Below are 21,391 nucleotides of genomic sequence, written 5' to 3' on the forward strand. Positions count from 1 at the left end.
CTTCCTGGGGTACATGCTCCACCTGTTGGCAGAGACTGCCAGCTCTTCCCTGAAACGTGAAGGCTCCTTTTCTCCCTGAGCACGAAGGTAGACTCCATTTCCCATCTTGCCTTGCAGTCGAGTGTGGCCATGTGGCTGAGTCCCAGCCAATCAGACTGAGTGGAAGTTAAGTGTGCCATGTCCTGGCCAAGGGTTAAGAAGTTTCCATACCTCCTTCACTCTTGCTTTCCTCTTCTGTCACCTGGATGCAGATGATGAGTCACCAGGGCTTCCTGGCAGAGCCTCAAGACAGACAGACCCTGGGACAGATCACTAAATGGAGCACGGCTCCTGCGTAGGAACACCCAATTTTGACTGTTCCTGGAATGAAAAATGAACTTCTATTGTGGTTACACCATTTCACATGCCGTGGTGCCTTTGTTGCCTTGGCTTGGCCTACCCTCAACCAAGACAGCCCAAAGCCCTCTCAAGGGCCAGCTGTTTTGTCTCCCACCACCTCACCCTCTCACACACTAGGGCCTGGAGTAGGGGTGGGTGTGCCCCCTGCTTCTCATTGCCTCTTCCACACTGTTCCTCCTCCTTCTTTCTACAGGCCCCTGGTTCCTTAAAAGGACACAGTTATCAGAATATACTCCCTGCTACCCTCCTATCACCACCACCCATCTTCAGCACTGTGTAGAATATCTGGGTCATTGTCTTCTTCACCACTACAACTGCTGCCTTTCTTCTGGGCAACTGCAACAGCTGTAGAGGCGATCCAGCTGTAAAAACACCTTAGCCAAGGTGATCCACCTCTGCAAACACCCCCAACACTGGTAAACCTAATTAGCAACTTTCTCCACGATGGCACCTGAGCAGATGAAAGTCCCCATTTCAAGGAAAAAATACACCTCTGACAAGTTTAGGACTGCTTCAAATATGTGAACACAAAGCCCAGCAACCCCAGAAGACCTACTCACTGCTCTAGTGAATTCACTTCCTCATGGTGAGAGGGAGCTATTTCAAACCTTTCTCTCTCCTTGAGTCTCCAGTGCACATTGCCCTCCACCTCTGCCTGATGACTTTGCCACATATTTCATAAGGGAAAGGGAAGCTATCGATGGCACTTCTCTCTTCCTCCCACCAATGATCCCACCAAGATATCTACATTCTCTGTCCCTAATCCTCTTGCAGGGGAACAAGCTTCCTGCAAGGGTCCTATTTCAGACACTAAAGCTCAGTCTTTCTCAAGAAGTTTTCTCTTGAAATTCTCCCCTTTCTCCTGCATCATCTAATCTCTGCTCTCTACTGGATCATGCTTGCTCGTATACAAGGTGCCTTGACATCACCTTTCAAAGTCAAAAAACCTTCATTGGAGGCTTCTGGTTTCTGCTCTGGCATGTAAAGAGCTTGGAAGTCATCACCCCTGTCCTCACAAAAAGAGAAAAGCTGGGAAACAACTGAGTGCCTCCATGCCAAGGGCTAGCCCTACTCAGCTGCACTCCTAAGAGAACTGACATCAGCCTTGTTGGCCTCAGGCCTATCACAACTGTACGCCCCTGAGCCTAGCAACCAGCTACACTGGGTACCAACCCAATTAAGAAGACAATTGCAATAAGAGTGTGCTAATAGGCGGGACCAAGATGGCAGAGTTAGTGGTCTTCTTTGTCTCTCCCCCGTCGAATCTACAACTAATTGGACATTCACCGATTAACAAAGGATATCCAGATAGCATCTCAAGATGCCTAAGAGTCTTGTGCTACTATACATTGGAAGGCGGACAGACTTCCCCCCGGGAGGAGGTGGAAATAGGTGATAACTCTCCGACCCCCGACCCCCGACCCCTTGACAGCCTAGTTCCTGCAGGAGGCTCTCTTCCAGCGGACTCCCCCATAGCATCGCCACACACCAAGGGCAGGAGTGTGCACTCACCAGTGGAGTGACCGTGGAAACAGGTGACAACAGCCCTACTCAAGCCCCCCACGATTACACCTAAGCCCAGGGGGAATCCCCAGGGTCCCGCACCCACTGCCAGGGAAGGCCTCCATTCGCCATTAGCAGGGAGGCCCTGCCCAGAATCCAGAACAAAGGAAAGCTCCTTGTGGGCAGATTCCCCAGCACGGCACCAGACCACAAGCTGCTGCTGGGCCCACAGTCTCCGGCACACAGGTTGTTGCAGGGGGCGCCCGGACTTCCTGTGGATGTGCTTGGGGACATGGTTGGAGGTCGAGCGCCCAGCTCTGTGGCCGGGGGAGGCTCCGGGGTCCAGCACCTCCCTGGCAGGGAAAGCCTCTGCTCACCATTGGCAGGGAGACCACGCCCAGAATCCAGGACAACGGGAAGCTCCCGGTGGGCAGATTCCCCGGCATGGCACCAGACTGCAAGCTGCTGCTGGGCCCACAGTCTCCAGCGCACAGGTTGTTGCAGGGGGCGCCCGGACTTACCATGGACGTGCTTGGGGACAGGGTTGGAGCTCCAGCGCCAGGCTCTGCAGCTCTGGGGGAGGCTCCAGGGTCCCACACCCCCCCATCAGGGAAAGCCTCTGCTTGCCATTAGCTGGGAGGCCCCTCCCAGAATCCAGAACAAAGGGAAGCTCCCAGTGGGTTGATTCCCTGGCACTGCACCAGACTGCCAGCTGCTGCTGGGGCCCATGGACTCTGGTGCATGCAGAGGGTGCCCGGACTTCCCGTGGACATGCTTGGGGACTTGGTGGAGCTCCAACACCCGGCTCTGCGGCCCCACGGGACGCTCCAGCGTCCAGCACCCCCCCCTCCCAGCAGGGAGGGCCTCTGCTCGCCATTAGCAGGGAGGCCCTGCCCAGCATTTGGAACACCAGGAAGCTCCCTAGAGCAGAATTCCCCACAAGGCAGCAGCTTACAAGCCACCACCAGGCCCACAGACTCTGGCCATGTCCCAGATGAGGCAAGGGGCTCCCAGAGATCCTGTGAGAGTGGAGGGGGGCAGAGTGGCACTCCGGTGAAACGGCTATGTAGCCCAGGGGGAACGCCAGGTTCCTACAGCAGCCTCAGCGAAAGCCTCTGCACAGCACTAGTGGAGAGGTCCCGACTGGCAATTGCAAGGCGGGAAGGCCCTGGGGCAAAAGTAGCACAGCTAGGTGAGCTAAACACAGACTGCAGAAGATACCCATACCTCTGGCGGGACCTAGAGTGGACAAGTGTGATCTTGTGAGCTGTATTAGGGACAAAGCGGCAATTATAGGTGATCCTGCTCCTGGCTGCTGGGGAAGCCCACAACACTGCTGCAGACCACAAGGAGGGATTGCGTCTAAGTGGGCTGCAACAGTAGGCACCAGCAGCCTGAGGCCCCCTTGCAATTGCCCCCACAACCGACGAGGGACCCCCACAGGACCACTGTGACTATGAGGAGGGGTCCAGGTCCAGTCAGTAACAGCTGACAGGGTTCCTGGTTGGTGCAGTCTAAACAGCTGCCCCCACACACACACACCAGTCGCAACAAGTGGAAGCAGCAACTAAACTCTATCTCTATGCGGAGGCACAAATCCACGCCATCTAGCAGTATGAAAAAATATATTAAATCTCCAGAACAGAAGGAAAATGATAGGCACACAGAAAACAATCCCAAAGACAATGAAATCTATAACCTAAATGACGATGATTTCGAAACTGCCATTATTAAAAAACTCAACAAGTTAAAAGAGAATTCAGATAGACAACTCAATGGGTTCAAGAGCTATGTCACAAAAGAGCTTGACACTATAAAGAAGAGCTAAGAAATACTGGAGATGAAGAACACAATGGAGGAGATTAAGAAAAATCTGGACTCTCTGAACAGTAGGGTCGATAATATGGAGGACAGAATTAGCAATTTGGAGGATAGGAATATAGAAATGCTGCAGACAGAGGAGGAGAGAGAACTAAGACTAAAAAGAAATGAAGAAACTCTCCGAGAACTATCCGACTCAATTAGGAGATGCAACATAAGGATTATAGGTATACCAGAGGGAGAAGAGAAGGAGAAGGGGGCAGAAGGCCTGTTCAAAGAAATAATAGCTGAGAACTTTCCAAACTTGGGAAGAGAGATGGAACTTCAGGTGACAGAAGCCAATAGATCTCCAAACTTTATTAACACAAGAAGACCAACCCCAAGGCATATAGTAGTGAAACTAGCAAAAGTCAATGACAAAGAGAAAATACAAAGGGCAGTCAGGCAAAAAAAAATAACCTACAAAGGAAACCCCATAAGGTTATCAGCAGATTTCTCAGGGGAGACCTTACAGGCTAGAAGAGATTGGAATGAAATATTCGAAACTCAGAAGGACAAAAACCTGCAGCCAACAATACTCTACCCAGTGAAAATATCCTTCAAATATGATGGAGAAATAAAAACATTCCCAGATAAACAAAAGTTAAGGGAGTTCATCGCCACAAAACCTCCTCTTCCAGAAATGCTCAGGAAGAACCTCATGCCTGAAAAATCAAAAAAAGGAAAGGGGTTACAAAATCCAGAACAAAGGAGATAAGCAGAAGGACAATAACACAAAGTAACAGCTCTCCATCAGGACAAAATGCAAAAGAACTGGAAAACAAGTGATAAAATGGCAACAGTAGGCCCCCATGTTTCAATAATCACTCTAAACATGAATGGTTTGAACTCTCCAATCAAAAGGCACAGAGTGGCAGGATGGATCAAAGAACAAGATCCAACAATATGCTGCCTCCAGGAAACACACCTCAGCCCCAAAGACAAACACAGACTCAAAGTGAAGGGATGGAAGACAATACTCCAAGCTAATAATGAACAAAAGAAAGCAGGTGTTGCCATACTTATATCAGACAAAGTAGACTTCAAAGCAAAACAGATAAAGAAAGACAAAGAGGGGCAGTATATAATGACAAAAGGGACACTCCCCCAAGATGACATAACACTTATAAATATATATGCACCTAACACAGGAGCACCAAAATTTGTAAAGAAACTATTAACAAAACTAAAAGGAGACATCAACAGCAATACAATAATAGTAGGGGACCTGAAAACCCCATTAACACCAATGGACAGATCATCCAGACAGAAAATCAACAAGGAAATTATAGAATTAAATGAAAAATTAGATCAGATGGACCTAATAGATACATATAGGACACTTATCCAAAAACAGCAGGTTACAAATTCTTCTCAAGTGCGCATGGAACATACTCAAGGATAGACCATATCTTGGGAAACAAAGCAAGCATCAATAAGTTCAAGAGGGTTGAAATAATATCAAGCATCTTTTCTGATCATAATGCTATGAAACTAGAATAAAGCTGGGAAAGGGCCAAAAATGTGGAGACTAAACGACATGCTACTGAACAAACAATGGATTATTGAAGAAATTAAAGAAGAAAACAAATATTATCTGGAGAGAAGTGAAAATGAAAACACACCATACCAAATGATTTGGGACGCAGCAAAGGCAGTCCTAAGAGGGAAATTCATTGCAATACAGGCTCACCTCAATAAGCAAAAAAATCTTACATAAACAACCTCAAATGACACCTAACGGAATTAGAAAAAGAAGAACAAACAAAGCCCAAAGTCAGTAGAAGGAGGGAAATAATAAAAATTAGAGCAGAAATAAATGATATTGAAACAAAAAAGACAGTAGAAGGGATCAATGAAACAAAGAGTTGGTTCTTCGAAAAAATTAACAAAATTGACAAACCCTTAGCCAGACTCAGTAAAAAAAAAAGAGAGAAGTCTCAAATAAATAAAATTAGAAACAAGAGAGGAGAAATCACAACAGATACCGAAGAAATACAAAGGATCATAAGAGAATACTATGAAAAACTATATGCCAACAAATTGAACAACCTAGAAGAAATGGATAAATTCCTAGACTCATACAACCTACCCAAACTGAATCAGGAAGAAATAGAGAATCTGAATAGACCAATCACAAGTAAAGAAATAGAAACAGTAATCAAAAACCTCCCCAAAAATAAGATTCCAGGACCAGATGGCTTCTCTGGAGAATTCCACCAAACATTCAAAGAAGATTTAATACCTATCCTTCTCAAACTATTCCAGAAAATAGTGGAAGATGGAGCACTCCCTAATACATTCTATGAAGCCAACATCACCCTGATCCCCAAACCTGACAAGGACAACACAAAGAAGGAAAACTACAGGCCAATATCACTGATGAACATAGAGGCAAAAATCTTCAACAAAATTTTGGCAAACCGAATACAGCAATATATCAAAAAGATTATACACCATGATCAAGTGGGATTTACACCAGGGACACAGGGATGGTTCAACATCCTCAGGTCAATCAACGTGATTCACTACATTAACAAAATGAGAAACAAAAACCACATGATCATCTCAATAGATGCAGAGAAAGCATTCGACAAGGTCCAACATCCATTTATGATAAAAACCCTCAATAAAATAGGTATAGAAGGAAAGTACCTCAACATAATAAAGGCCATATATGACAAACCCACAGCCAACATCATACTCAATGGACAAAAACTAAAAGCCATCCCTCTCATAACAGGAACAAGACAAGGGTGCCCACTTTCACCACTCTTATTCAACATAGTACTGGAGGTTTTGGCCAGAGCAATTTGGCAGGAAAAAGAAATAAAAGGAATCCAAATAGGCAATGAAGAAGTAAAACTCTCGCTGTTTGCAGACGACATGATCTTATATATAGAAACCCCCAAAGAATCCATAGAAAAACTATTAGAAACAATCAACAACTACAGCAAAGTTGCAGGATTTAAAATCAACATACATAAATCAGTAGCATTTCTATATGCTAACAATGAACTAACAGAAAAAGATCTCAAGAACTCAATCCTATTCACGATTGCAACAAAAAGAATAAAATACCTTGGGATAAATTTAACCAAGGAAGTGAAATATCTATACAACGAAAACTACAAGACCTTCTGGAAAGAAATCGACGATGACATAAAGAGTTGGAAAGACATTCCATGCACATGGATTGGAAGAAAAAACGTAGTTAAAATGTCCATACTACCTAAAGCAATCTACAGATTCAACGCTATCCCAATCAGAATTCCAATGTCATTCTTTACAGAAATTGAACAAAGAATCCTAAAATTCATATGGGGCAACAAAAGACCCCGAATTGCTAAAGCAATCCTGAGAAAGAAGAGCAAAGCTGGAGGCATCACAATCCCTGACTTCAAAACATACTACAAAGCTACAGTAATCAAAACAGCATGGTACTGGTACAAAAACAGATGCACAGATCAATCAGAATTGAAAGCCCAGAAATAAAACCACACATCTATGGACAGCTAATCTTTGACAAAGGAGCTGAGGGCCTACAATGGAGGAAAGAAAGTCTCCTCAACAAATGGGGCTGGGAAAACTGGACAGCCACATGTAAAAGAATGAAAATCAACCATTATTTTTCACCATTTACTAAAATAAACTCAAAATGGATCAAAGACCTAAAGATTAGGCCTGAAACAATAAGTCTTCTAGAAGAGAATATCGGCAGTACACTCTTTGACATCAGCTTCAAAAGAATCTTTTTGGACACCATAACCCCTCACATGAGAGAAACAATAGAAAGAATAAACAAATGGGACTTCATCAGACTAAAGAGCTTCTTCAAGGCAAGGGAAAACAGGATTGAAACAAAAAAACAGCCCACTAATTGGGAAAAAATATTCACAAGTTATTTATCCAACAAAGGGTTAATCTCTATAATATACAAAGAACTCACACAACTCAACAATAAAAAATCAAACAACCCAATTACAAAATGGGCAAGGGATATGAACAGACATTTCTCCAAAGAAGATATATGGATGGCCAATAGACACATGAAAAGATGCTCATCATCACTAATCATCAGGGAAATGCAAATCAAAACTACACTAAGATATCACCTTACACCTGTTAGAATGGCAAAAATATCCAAAACCAAGAGTGACAAACGTTGGAGAGGCTGTGGAGAAAAGGGAACCCTCATACACTGTTGGTGGGAATGCAAACTTGGTGCAGCCACTATGGAAAACAGTATGGAGATTCCTCAAAAAGTTAAGAATAGAAATACCTTATGATCCAGCCATCCCACTACTGGGTATCTATCCTAAGCATCTGAAATCAGCAATTCCAAAACTTCCATGCACCCCTATGTTCATCGCAGCATTACTCACAATAGCCAAGTCATGGAACCAACCTAAGTGCCCAGCAACTGATGATTGGATAAAGAAGATGTGGTATATATATACAATGGAGTACTACTCAACCATAAAAAAGGACAAAGTCGTCCCATTCACAACAACATGGATAGACCTTGAGAGTATTATGTTGAGTGAAATAAGTCAGACAGAGAAAGACGAACTCTGTACGACTCCACTCATAGGTGGTAGTTAACATATGGACAAAGAGAACTGATCGGTGGTTGCCAGGGGAAAGGGGGGTTGGGGGAGAGCACTAGGGGTGAAGTGGTGTACCTACAACATGACTAATAATGATGTACAACTGTAATTTCACAAGGATGTTAACTTTCATAACCTTAATAATAAAAAAAAAAAGACCTAGACTGTGCAGGACAGCACTCAAGATACTTTGATAGATTCAGACCCCACAGAGGGGTGTCCCAAATCGGCAACAGTCCCAGAGCCCAAGACCTGTTCATTGAGTTTGGCCCACTTTCCGTTCAACACAGCTCGTGCTGGGGACGAAACAGCCCATCATGGACAGTTTCAGGTTTCAGCTTAGAGTTAAAACTGATCAATTAGGATTTGTGGGTTTGGGGTCCAAAAAAAAGTCAGTGGCTTTTTTGCGGCAGCAGGAAAGGCATGGCGCTACAAGGCCAGACAGCGGGGGGTCCAAGTCCAAGTGACAAGCAATGCTTTCCTAATCCCATTCTTCCTTGTCAGCCTTAGAGTCCCTCCCACTTGACGCCTGAAAAACACACCTCAGGTCGGATAATCATCAGCCTCTAAGGGTCAGACACATGATTTCACAAGAGCTCATTAGCCAACTGTAGGGGGTTCGAGGGATTGGAGGCTGACCCAGGAAGAAGAGATGACCAGGAGAGGCAGCAACACAACACAAGCTTTACTGGGTGGTGCCTCAAAAGGGTTGTATTAGAGGGGAGTCCCTCACAGCATGAAATCATCCTGGGGTTTAAGGGTCAGGAGGGCACAATCAGAAGGGGAGTGCTATGGTCTGAATGTTTCTGTCCCGTCAAATGCATATGTTGAAACCCTAACCCCCAAAGCTGATGGCATTATGAGGTGGGGCCTTTGGGAGGTGCTTAAGTCATGAAGGTAGAGCCCCCATGGATGGGAGTCATCCTGTATAAGAGGCCCCAGAGAGAATCCCCAGCCCCTTCCACCCTGTGAGGACACAGTGAGAAGGTGACGGCTAGGGACAAGGAGGAGGGCCCTCACCCCAGCATGCTGGTGTTTTCATCTTGGAGTTCCAGCCTCCAGAATGGAGAGAAATAAATTTCTGTTGTTTATAAGCCACCCAGTCTGTGGTATTTTGTTACAGCTGCCAGATTGAGCTAAGGGGGGAAGGCAAGGGAGCTGTTGGGAGAGAGGCATCGGAGAGGCAGCCCACATGTCAAAGCAATGTCGTTCAGCAGCTCGGGGAGTGGCCTGGGGTCTTAGGACCACAAGGCTGTATCTTATCTATTCTTAGCAGATGTGGGTTGACTTTTGGCAGGTTGTAAAAGGCCAAAAGTCCACTAGTACGAGCACTGTGTGAAACAATCGGACATATGTGAAAATTTGGGTTGGGGCTTGGCAGGTTTTTAAGCCAAAAGGACTCAGACTGCTGTCAAGAAATATACAACCTAGGGTCCCATACACACAGGTCATCCATCTTTGGCTCGCTTGTATAACACGACCTGAACGCTGCTTTTTAAAGCTCTACAAGTCTGTCTCTATGTGGAGACTGCCTCTCTTTCCCATGTTGTCTTCCTTTTTCCAGGGGCTCCAATAAGCAAGAATCATCAGAAGACTTGTTCTGTTTCCAATCCTCAGAGAGTTTACACGAGAGAGAGACTGGTTGAGACTGACTTTAACGCCACAATTCCTACCGGGGTAACGTCCCTAAAGGAGAGTAAGGCTCGTGGAAGCCCCTAGAATCCAGGCCTCCCTGTCTAAGGCAAGGAGGGGAGGCAGACTGCTAACAAGGCTTGCATGTGGCTCGTTTAAAAAGGCACATTTCATCCAATGGTCCCCGTGCCATTTTTAGCCTCTAAGGACACGTTCCCTGGCGTGCCCTTAGCCTTGGAGCACTACAGAATGAGATGTCACCAGACAACAAAGACTCTCCTTTGCTGCTTGTCCTGCAGTGTGCCGGTGGCTTCATGGCAGACAGAAGGCCTCCCTCCGGGGTGAGGCTCTGGGCCCCATTGCGGCTCTACTTCTTCCTCAGGGTGAAAGCTGGGCCCGTGACTCCACCTGCCATGACCAAGGCTGGGCCTTTCCAGGTACCTGCCCAGGGACTGTGCTGAAGAGCAAATGGCACAGACTCTCAGAGCATTCGCACAGCCACTATAACGCAGGAGCCCTCCATGACTGCTCTTATCATTGCTGCTACAATGCACAGCTGTGTTCAAGGACGCTAAACCCCATGCACCTCCTGGTGACACAGAACTTCCTTCATTCCAACATGTATACTTGGGACCGGGTTCACATCATGGTCTCTGCCATGCTCAGGGTCCTCCTTCCTAGTCTGGAGGGGGAGACAGACACACCCAACATCACAGTGGGGCAGGGGCACTCCGACTGGGACTGGACATGGCAGCTAGGCTATGGGAACCCCAAGTAAGGAGCTGTGAGGGGGACCTGGTATAGGAGGAAGGCCTTACTGAGGAGGCCTTGGAGAGGGACCATGACAAGCTGAGTGGCATCTGGACAAAGAGCATTGCCATAGAGGGGGTAGCAGGAGGACACTTCCTAACAGGAGCTCCCCGCGTGTCAGACAATAGCCCCAGGGGCCCAGTGGAGCCAGCCCGTGGCTGGAGCCCAGGAGATGGTGAGCAAAAGCGGCTGCAGGGCCTCTGGGCTGGTGGACACCTGAGTGGGTAAGAGGAGTGCAGTGGCCAAGAGGCTGGAAAGGGCAGGCCTTGATGTCACCAGGGCCTGTGTCTGAGCCATGGCTGAGAAAAGACCCCTTGGGTGCGAGGCAAACCAACTGCAAGGTCATGGCTGGTGCCCGAGGGAGGGAGGGCAGTAAGGAGGCTCCCACCAGGATCCAGTTGGTGAGGGGGGCCAGAAGGAGGGGGAGGCACAAAAGGTCACACAGCCAGGCTTGCCCCTTGGCGGCCCCAGGCCTTAGGCCTCACAGGCCAAAACTAGGCACTTTCTCCATGGCTGCAGGCTACGCAGAACCCACAGCAAGTCCAGACTGAAATCACTTTCCCTTTGGGGTGGCTGTCCTCAGAGGCCAATCAGCTGTGCTCTGCTAGAGTCACCTGACTGTGGGGCTTTGGTCCATAAGGCAGCGACACCTGTGGGTCATCTCTAGGGCCTCTGGAGCACTGAAGAGCCAACCAATCATTTCTCTCAAAGGGTCGTGAGCACAGCAGGTATCTAATAAAGATTGTCAAAATGGTGGCCACAGGGCCCAGGGTTGAAAATCTGGGAATGAGAAGGCTTAGTCGACAGAAGCCGTTTCCACAACGCCTTTCATCAACTACACTGAAGTCAGCATTGTGAGTATTCCATCTTCAGAGGACAAGATGAGCCTCATGTCCTAGAATCTCAACCCTAGCGGAAATTCGGTGACTCCTAAAACAAGGAACATGAGCTAACGGGCCTACATAAGACTTAGGATGTAAGAGTGCCTAGATCACATCAAGTAAATACTGGTTCTCTGCAGGATGCCAGACTGTGGTTTTCTAAGACATTTTCTCCTCTCCCACCAAACAGCCCAATCCCTTTGTGTAAGTCATCAGCCGAGTTCATGAGCTAGCACAGGCCACAAGGAAATTTCATTCTCAGTCTTTACAGAACTCACTGAGGCAAAATACTCTGGTGTACAACTGAAGGAAGCTGGCTGTTCATCCAAAGGCTCTAGGAGCCCCCTTCTGAGAAGCCACCAATGGCCGCCATTTAAATTCTTAGCCTCTGAGGGCATGTCCCTACAGGATAAACTGACTTCTTCAATGAACACTATGGAAACCTGTTTAGAAGCACAAAGACCACAGACCAAGCCCAAATGTAGACCTGGGGGCTCCATTAAGGATTGCAGTCCCCAGACTGAAAGGTAACATGGGAGATTCTCTTTCAAACACTCTTTGCACTCCCCATTTACAAACAAAGAATTGACCCTCAGAGAGGGCAAATGACCCTACTCAGTGGCAGCCAGAACAAGGACCTAGGATCCTTGAAGGCGGGGCCTTCCCATGGTACCACTCTATCTCCAGATGCAGAGTGAATATTAAGAATGAAGTTGTCCGCAACAGCTAGAGAACACATATCACCAAATTCACTGTCGTATCCTCTCCTCTGTGGTGAGGATGACTTTCACTTGGGTTTTATCCCATTCCACATCCAGACTCTCATCTATTTTTACATACACAATGATGGGTATCTTCGGTTGGCATCCTTTACTCACGTCCAGCTAAACGAGTAGGAATTTTCCTTGGGAGTGAGTCTGTGTAAAGGAGGCCCTTTGAAAAGTATCTAACCCCAGAGCAGACAAAATATTCAATGGACCTACCATCCAGGTAATGGCAGGGGAGGGACACATTGGTGGGGGGTGGGGGTGGGCTTGGAGCAAGGAGAGCAGGGCTGGCTCAGGGGCGTAGGTGAGTGAAATGCTTTGTCTCAACAGAACAGAATAGGTGCTGAACTCCCCAAATTAAGGAATTAAAAGGGGAAGTACCAGAGGAGATCCAATTTGGAAGTGGGAGGCCAGAAATCTGGGAGAGCAGAGGCCAAACCACTCTAGGGAAGAAAGGAAACAGGGCTTCAGAGGCAGCCTTCAGGGAGGCTGTATCCAAGCAGCTGGGGAAGGTGATTTGAAAAGGGCAGATGCAGATGTTCCCAAAGAGAGCCCGTCCAGGGCAACCAGAAGTTTCTATGGGGAAGAAATGGAAACTAAAGACAATCGCACTGTTATCTGGAGAGGGATGAGATTTGGGGGCAAGCAGAGCTCAAGAGGAGACTCCTTTCCAAGCACAGTGGAAAATACGGCCATCCACTGCCACACCGGTGCTGTGGGTAACACTATCTGATATGCTTTGGGTGACACTGAGGTTGAGGAACATCAGAAGCACTCCCACTGTGCCCCATCACAGCACTACTCTGGGGACAACTTGAGCCACGAGCAAGAAAACAGGAATGCTTGTTTGGGCCCATCGGTGCAGGACCAACCAACTGGCAGGAGCAGCTGGAAAAGACCAAAGCAGGAAGTGGGGGTGGGAGGAAGGAGGGGGCTATCAACCTAGACTAGGGAAATCTGCCTGTTAGGGACCACTGTCTGCTGGGAGGCACGGTACCCCAGGGGCCCATCAGACCCGCCTAGTCTTGGTGGGAACCAAGCTAGGACTAACCAGAGCCTGGCCCTTGAGCACATCAGAGGGGTCAGCAACAGGCCCCCTCCCCGTCTTTAGGGGTGGGATTGGAGATAGGATCATGCTTTCTCAACCCATCCAGGGCCTGGACTCATGAAACAATGTGCCTGGCGACTGATGGGAGCCTTTTCTGAGAACATGAATCACACGTTTATCTCCTTTTAGAAAAGAGAGAAGCTGGGACCCTGCACCCCTCCCCTCCTCCACACTTGGCCAGGGCTCCCTCTTCAGACCAGCTGTGAGCCACCCTTGTGACATCATGTGACAACTTAAGAGAACAATGACGTAAGCAGCTGGTTGCCCCACTACCGAGACTCCAGAATTTTGTGGACAGTATTTACCGGGCATCCCCACCCTGACCAAAGGCATTTCTGACCTGAGAGTTCAGGGATACGATCTCAGATAGAAAATGTTCTTGACCTAGACTAGCTCCATGACTAGTCAGAGTACCAACCAGATATATCAAGTCAAGCAGGCCCCATCAGGTGACCGAGAGCTAGCAACAGGGGTCCCATCTAATTCATCCCTGGATCCAAATTTGGATTCAAGGGAGATTTTGGAGACCCACAGTGACCAAGCCATGAGCCAAGATCCAGGCCCCTGAGACAACCAGCGACCACAGGACCCAAACCAAGCCGCCATCCACATGGAAGAAAACAATCTTCTCAGGCTCTCCTTCCCAAGAAAGCTTTGGATGGTAGCTGAGGACGACGCTTTCACGTCTGCACGCTGGAATGACGAGGGAGACATCGTGATCATTGAAGAGGATCTTTTCCAAAGGGAGATTCTTCACCAGAGAGGCCCAAGGAGAATTTTTGAAACAGACAGCTTGAAGAGTTTTATCCGCCAACTGAACCTCTACGGCTTCAGCAAAATACGTCCAAACGACCCTTCGCTTCACTCTCCAGGGAACAAGAGAATGATGGTAAAGTAGAACGTCCTTCTGTTTCCCATGTTCTCCATCCCTCGAACATCTTCCTAGTAGACCAAGATGAATGATGCACTGAAAGGGTTTAATTTATGAGGATAACTTTTTTCACGTGAGACTTTATTTATGGAAAGATGAGAAGGTATAGTTGCTCCTATGAAATGACAACCCCCTCAGAGGTAATCTGCAGGTGTGATGAAAGACTGAGAGGTCAGTTAATGTCAAGCAGGTGCACCTTAACCTAGGCATTATGTATGTTGAGTGAGCTCAGGCTCCAGGGCAAAATGAAACTTGCCAGCAAGTTAAAAAGATCTTTTCTCCCCAGGAAAACAAGACCATTCTGATTGTGGGGGGGGGAAATATTTACTCCCAGGATGACTAACAGGATTGATTTCATTTCAGATGTACCGTAACTCCAACTTTCAGAGAGACAAGCCTCTGCTCATTGAGAACATTCAGAAAAGAGGCGACCTGAGAATTATTGCTCAGCCTGGGACCAGCACAACAACTCCAAAGAGAAAGAAGCAGGTAGCAGCTACGAGGCGCTCCCCATGAATCCATCGCAATGAACCCACCAAAGCAGCTGACAGAAAGGCCCAAAAGGAAGTGCCAAAAGCTCAGGGACCCAGTGACACCTGGTGGTTCTTGTGTTCTGATATCTGTTCTGTGAGATGTGCCCTGGAAAATGGTCGCCGAAGTGAGCCAGGCAGCCCAAGTGGGGAGGGCACGTCCAGGAATAGTATGTTTGTGCCCCTGGCTACTGCTGGAAGGGAGGGCGCAGGGGAACCACCCACCAGCCCCCCACATTACCCAGATCATGATTCGGTGATGTCCTTATACAACACCTGTTATTCCATCCTGCTGGCTGCCCTTTCAGTGATGTCCTCAAATGAGGCCCCTGACGAGGACGAGGAGCACAAGGGCTCCTCAGTTTACAAATGTGTAGTTTGTCAGCACTGCAAGGACAATCCAGGTCCCTAAACTCACAGATCACCAGTGACAGATAAAACCACCATTTATAACCATGATGCGAAACTCTGAGGGAGTAAATAAACAACCTAATGAGAATTGTGACTCGGTGTTCTTTCTAACTTGCGATACTACACACAGCTCATCAGATAAGCCTGAGGAGGCTGGGAATCTGGGCCCCAAACAGGCTTTGGTCCCCGGTGTCCTCTTTGATTTGAAGAAGCAGCATTTTCACACATTCAGCCAAGGACTTGGCTAGGGAGTATCGAGGCAAGCCCAGGAAGATCTTGTTCCCTGAGCCTGGCCTGGTAGTCAGGACACAGAACAGCCTGACTCGTGACCTTGGGGCTATCGCCTTACACTATTCATGTATCTTGAAACAGGAGGGTCTTTCCTCATGGGTCCCCCTAAGATGCCAGGGAGTTTCTTATCAGCAGCTCAATGTCCCTGGCCTAAGAGGCAGGGGCCTTCCAAAGTAGGGCCAGCCCATTTGCCCAGGGATGTCCGACCACTGCAGTCTGGCTCAGAAGAGACAGGTCATTCCAGTCACTGCCTAGGGGAAAGCCCATCATGCTCATAGGTAACAACCATTAGAAACTTTCCTAATAAATGACCAAAAAAAAAAAAAGAAGGAAATAAAAAATTTTTTCCACAAAATAAACAACGCTACTTATCACTTTTCCGAAAGAGCTGTATTTAGGCTCCTTTTTTCACACATGAAGTAGCTGTGAGACACACCTAACACACATGCTCCATGAGCCAAGGGACACTTTTATAACACAGGAAGATTCTTTTGCAAGGACAGACAAGTGCTCTGTTTCCAACTCTGATGTCCTCTTCATCAGGAATGAGGCCATCCAGGGCTGGTCACTCTCCAGCAATCACTCAGCGCCCGCTCCCAGCCTCTGCACAAGGTCCCCTGGATGCTGTGCAAACACTCTATGAGTTTGACTAGAACAAAGAGGGGGGAGAACAATAACGAGTCCTCTTAAAATGTATTTCTTTGGTCAATCCAGAAATTAGCTGGACCAAAATGAGTGGCAGCGCAAAGAATTCCCTGGCACCTTTCCCTTTTTCCTGAAAGTCAAAGTCCTTGAGACTGTCACTGAGCCCAGAGAGGCATCTTGCAAGGAAAGTCCCGCTCCCCGTCCCTGCATCTAAGTGAGTGGAGAATCTGTTTACGTGAACAGCACATAGTGGGGAACGCTCCACTGCGGTGCCAATCCACACCGAACCCGATTTCCACGTCCACCCTGTGACGATGAGCTGCTGGGTCACGATTTAGCTGGTCTCTCGGTGACCTTCCTCTGAGGAGCCCACGCTCGTCAGGCCTCCTCCCCCAAGGGGATCAGGTCGTCTGCGATGTCTACCTGGAAGACATCCTTTCCGCCTTTCCTGGAGATGGGCTCCAGCAGCCACCTGGGGTTTGGAAGCACCGTCAGGAACTTCTGCTTCAGGCTGGTCAGCACGGCTTGATTTTCCAGTTCCACCACCTCATCGGGAGCTAAGTTTTCTGGACACTGCAAAGTTTCCCCAATGTCAACGAGCCCTGTGCACAAAGGGTGGAGCCCAGAGACGTTTTTCCTTCCACAAACCAAGGCCTGCCTGTCAGAGCACGTGGGTATTCAAAGTTACAACCACCAGAGACCAAGATGATATCGCCCAATGGACACGGAGTGAAGTGGGTCACTCTGAGTGAGCACTTCACATGTGCCAAACTCTGTTCACAGGATTCTGGGAGAGGCCGAGGGAGAGACAATGAGGAGAGGGGCTTGTCCTCAACAGCCCCACCAAAATAACGGGCAGATCCCTGTCACACTGCTGAGGGCAGCAGGTACAGATCAAAAGGGCCCTGGCCACAGCAAGGAACTTACAGGCCATCAGGTCCCCAAGCACTTCGCCAGGGGACAAGAGCTGATGTGGAACCTCAACCATTGAGGTGTTAGGGGACTTGCCCAGTATGCAGCAGGCACTAGGGGTGGGACAGGCACGTGAAGCCAGGCGGGTAGCCCGAGTCTAGAGGCCAGCCCAACCCGCTGTGTGTGCTGTGCTACCTCTCAGGGTCCCTGCCACATGCATGCACACACAAGCACATACACACAGAGGCAAACCCCATATGCAGACTCAGACCTCATCCTGCTTCTTGGATCACAAATGGGAACTGAGGCCCAGGATGAAGAAACGGTTCACCCTGGGTTGTGGAACCTTGGCCTGCCAACCCTCAGCCCAGTGCCCCTTGCTGCCACTCTGAAGGTGTGTTACTGAAACAAACCACACAGTGCACACATGCAGCAGTTCAAGAGAAAACAAGCCACCAAACTACTGAGCAAGGTCCTTGGGGCAGCCCTGGGAGGTGTCTGAGAGGTGCTCGGCACAGCAGCACTTGCCAACTATCACTCCACAGCCACACTTTTCCCCTTGCCAGAGCAAGGCCGAATCTGAGCGGGGGTCTTCCCCAGCCTCTCCACCAGCAGCTCCCTCCAGGCCGCGTCTTCCCAGACCCTGTGAGCAATCTGGACGGCGATGGTTCAGCCCTGGTGGCTGTTCAGCAGGGGATGCCAACGTATCTCCATGGTCTTGACCCCATTTAAGACAAAACCTGCACAGGGCTGCCGGAAGGAGAGGCAGCTGAACTTCATCTCCCCAGAGCTCCTTGGGCCTCACGTGGCCTGTGGAAACGCAGAACCGCAATGTCAATAAACCTCACGCACCGGCACTCCAAGCTCATGGCCCGTGGGCCTGACCTCTCCCCAGAGTCCCCCGGGTGCCCTGAAACCCACTGACCTGGACAGCGGGGGAGCGGAGAATGCTGGCTCCTCCTTTCAATCACCAGGCAGTCAGTTGACAGGCCTGACGGAAGGGACTGGTGATTGGGATGACTAGCCTGTCAGATGGTGTGTTTGGGGAGCTCTTGGAGGAGGGTGGGGACAGCTAGAGAAAGGCACAGCCAGGACAGCACGTGGTCAGTTGTACAACAGACATCACTGAGCCCCAGGGCAGCACAGAGGAGGGAGGGAGGGAGGGCCCCTTGGCTTCACAGCACAGTGGGCTGGCTCTAGCCCTCTCCCAGCACAGACAGGGACAGTCCTGGGCTATGCTTCTTCTCCTGCCACCCCCACCCACCCCAACCCTCTCTGCTTCCTGGCACTGCCACTGCCAAGGCACCATGGGTCCCGGACCTCCCGGCCCCTACCACAGGGCTGCTACCAGAAATCCTTGCTATCCAACCTCAGCTGGGCCCAGGGGATGACGTCGATCTCAGATGGCCCCGTTGGGTGTCTCCTCCCGACTGACCCCCCTGGCTGCTATCCTCCTCCAACCCCTTCTTGCACCACTGCTCTCCGCTGTCAGCAGGAGTCCCAAGCTGAGAGAAACGAATCATGGGCACAAGAACGATTAGCAGCGACGAGCACGCACCATCTCCATGCCAGGCCCTGGGATGGGCACGATCCACGGATCATAGAATTCAACCTTCAAATAACCAGGTAGGGGCAGTGCTACTGTCACCCCACTCTACAGCTGAGACGGAGGCACTGAGGGATGAAGAGAGAGCTCACCATTACAGGGGACCTAACTGCATGCACTCCCTGTCCTTGCCTCCTTACCCTGTCCCTGGAGGGGATCCCTCCTTGTTGCTAGGGTACAGAGCTGTGTACTGGCAGGAGCAGGGCCCCAGGCCCAAACCTCAGCTGGGTCCTGGCACCTCGGGGAACCTCAGCCTCCACAAGACTGTGAGAACGGGGACCGAGGCACTGAGGGCACCCAGCCCAGTGCCTTCCAGAGGCTTCTTTCCCAAAGCAGAACAGACCCACACTTCTTACCATGGCCTGCAAGGCCCCACGTGATCTGCGCCCCCCTCCAGCTTTCCACTCTCCTCCCCACTTTATTCACCACCCTGCAGCCACGAAGGCTTTCCTCCTACCGCAGGGACTTTCTAGGTTGTTACTGGTTGCATTGTGGTCCCTCCAGTTTCACGTCTTGAAGTCTCAGTCCCCAGTTCCTCAGAACCTGACCTTATGTACACAGAAAAGGTCTTTACAGAGGTAATCAAGGTAAAATGAGCTCCTTATGGTGCACCCTCATCCAATCCGACTGGTGTCCTCGTAAAAAGGGGAAATTTAGAGAGACGCACACAGAAGAACACCATTTGAAGAGGAAGGCAGAAAGTTACGAGCCTAGGGATGCCAAAGATTGCCAGCAAACCACCAGAAGTCGGGGACAAGGACGGAACAGCAGATTCTGTCTCACAGTCCTCAGCAGAGGCAAAGTCGGCCGACACCTTGATCTTGGACTTCCGGCCTCCAGAAGTGTGAGACGACAACTTTCTGCTGTTGAAGCCACTCAGTCTGCGGTACTCTGACATGACCGCCCTGGCAAACTAACAGAGCTGTGTGCTCCTGCCTGGACGTCTCCAAGGGTGGAGGCTGATTTCTCCATTAACAGCACATCAAGCACGTTCTTTCACGTCTGCACATCTTCTTCTGTCCTATTCGTCACCGCCTGTATGCTATCCCATAGTTGGCTCTCCCACAATTCACTGACTATCTTCCTGATGGTGAGTCACAGACTGCTCTGCACTTTCTGTCACCATAAAGGACGTCCCCACAAACAGGTGTTGACTGAAGATATAGTTAGGAGAAGGCCTGGGTCACACAGCATGCACATCTGAGATGCTGATCTGCACCAGCAGAAGGCTTTCCACAGGGGCTCACTTCCGTACACTCCACCAACCACAGGCAAGGGCCATCTCCTCACACACTCGTCGGCCCTGAGCATCTCCTTTCACTTAACCTTTGCCAACCTGATGGGTGACCAAGGGTCGCCCTGTTCACTGGCTTTGGATTATTTACGAAGGAGGCTGGATGTCCCCCTGGGGCCTGGTCACTTCTGTTCTCCTGGGGTAGACGACTGGACTGCAGGTTTGCCTAGTTTCTGCCACTCGCTGTCTTGGTCCTTTTCTCATCAGAAGCACAAAATCACAACCAGGAGACCTGAACTGTGTGGCTGGGATCCCTAGAGAGAACTGAGGTAACCGTAAAGGTACGAAGGGGGCCGAGTGCCCTCCTGCCTCCTGATGCGGAGAGTACCTGCTTGGTGGCCTGAAGAGGAAAGCCTGTTCCTCTGGTCTCGGCTCCTTTGCCTGCACAAGGACAAGAGGGATAACGAGACAAGGTCATCAGGTACGAGACAGCAATGTGGGCTAAAGTACCAGAACGGTCTTCAACTCAGCAGGGACTGGAGGCCAGCAGGACCCGGGAGGGTCCAACTGGAGGGAAACCCCTCACGCACGCTTTGGCTCTGCTCATCACGGCAGTGGGTCTCTCTGGCCCCGGCGGGCTGTGGGACCACATAACGCCCCAGCAGCCAGCAGCACAGCACATCACGTCACGGAAGCGGACCGTGTTCTGAGGGCACAGCGGAGCCCGTGGCCTGGGTGGGGGCACAGCTGAAGGGTCACGGGAGGCAGGACGGCAGGTACGAGGGCGGACCTACCGGTGCCTGGGGACCGGCACACTCGCCTTTCTAGGCACAGACGCACTTCGCTGGTCCACACACTTAGGAGGAGGGCGGGTGTGCGACGGTGGTGGGGAAAGGACAGGAAAGTGCGGTGTTGGCTACCTTCATGCGCTCCTAGGGTAGTGGTACCATCCCGCGGAGGGCTGAGTCCTGGAGCCTTTCCGGCGGCGCGGGTCTCCCGGATCCACTGGCCGAGCGAGTGGCGGGCGCGCTGCGCCGACCCGGCTCCGACCATCGGGCGGCATGGTCCTCGGCCTCCCCGTGTCCCGTCGGGGCCGCCTCCCACACCCAGGAGAGGAGACGACGCGGGTGGCGGAGCAAAGACAAAGCGCCTGCCCAAGTCCTGGCTGCGCCGCCGCCACCGCCCGGGGAAACGGAGACTAGGGCGACCGACAGGCGACAGGCGCCGGCTCTCTGTACGCAGGCCGGGCTCGCCTAGGCGC

At 49.9% G+C, this 21,391-nt stretch overlaps 2 protein-coding genes across 18 annotated transcripts in view; one reads left to right on the plus strand and one right to left on the minus strand.

Annotated features, from left to right (window-relative positions):
- LOC103545098 (melanoma-associated antigen 10-like) overlaps positions 1 to 21,385 on the minus strand; it is a 41,270-nt gene extending 19,885 nt beyond the window's left edge. For 4 of the 17 annotated variants that reach the window (XM_070604237.1, XM_070604234.1, XM_070604233.1 and 1 more), the window contains exon 1: positions 21,051 to 21,188. The gene's annotated coding sequence lies outside the window, so the exon portion shown is untranslated. Of the gene's footprint in view, positions 1 to 210; positions 361 to 18,215; positions 18,337 to 19,353; positions 20,572 to 21,050 lie in introns of those variants that run through there. The other 13 variants (XM_070604249.1, XM_070604245.1, XM_070604240.1 and 10 more) reach the window with 9 other exon arrangements.
- LOC139080993 (heat shock transcription factor, X-linked member 3-like) lies at positions 13,851 to 15,109 on the plus strand. The gene is given in 2 exon segments (XM_070604267.1): positions 13,851 to 14,459; positions 14,865 to 15,109. Coding segments are annotated over 2 exon segments (645 nt in total). The 5' UTR covers positions 13,851 to 13,967; the 3' UTR covers positions 15,018 to 15,109.
- Positions 21,386 to 21,391: the final 6 nt, after the last annotated feature.

Source organism: Equus przewalskii, chromosome X, assembly GCF_037783145.1.
Source record: "Equus przewalskii isolate Varuska chromosome X, EquPr2, whole genome shotgun sequence".
Taxonomy (NCBI): domain Eukaryota; kingdom Metazoa; phylum Chordata; class Mammalia; order Perissodactyla; family Equidae; genus Equus; species Equus przewalskii.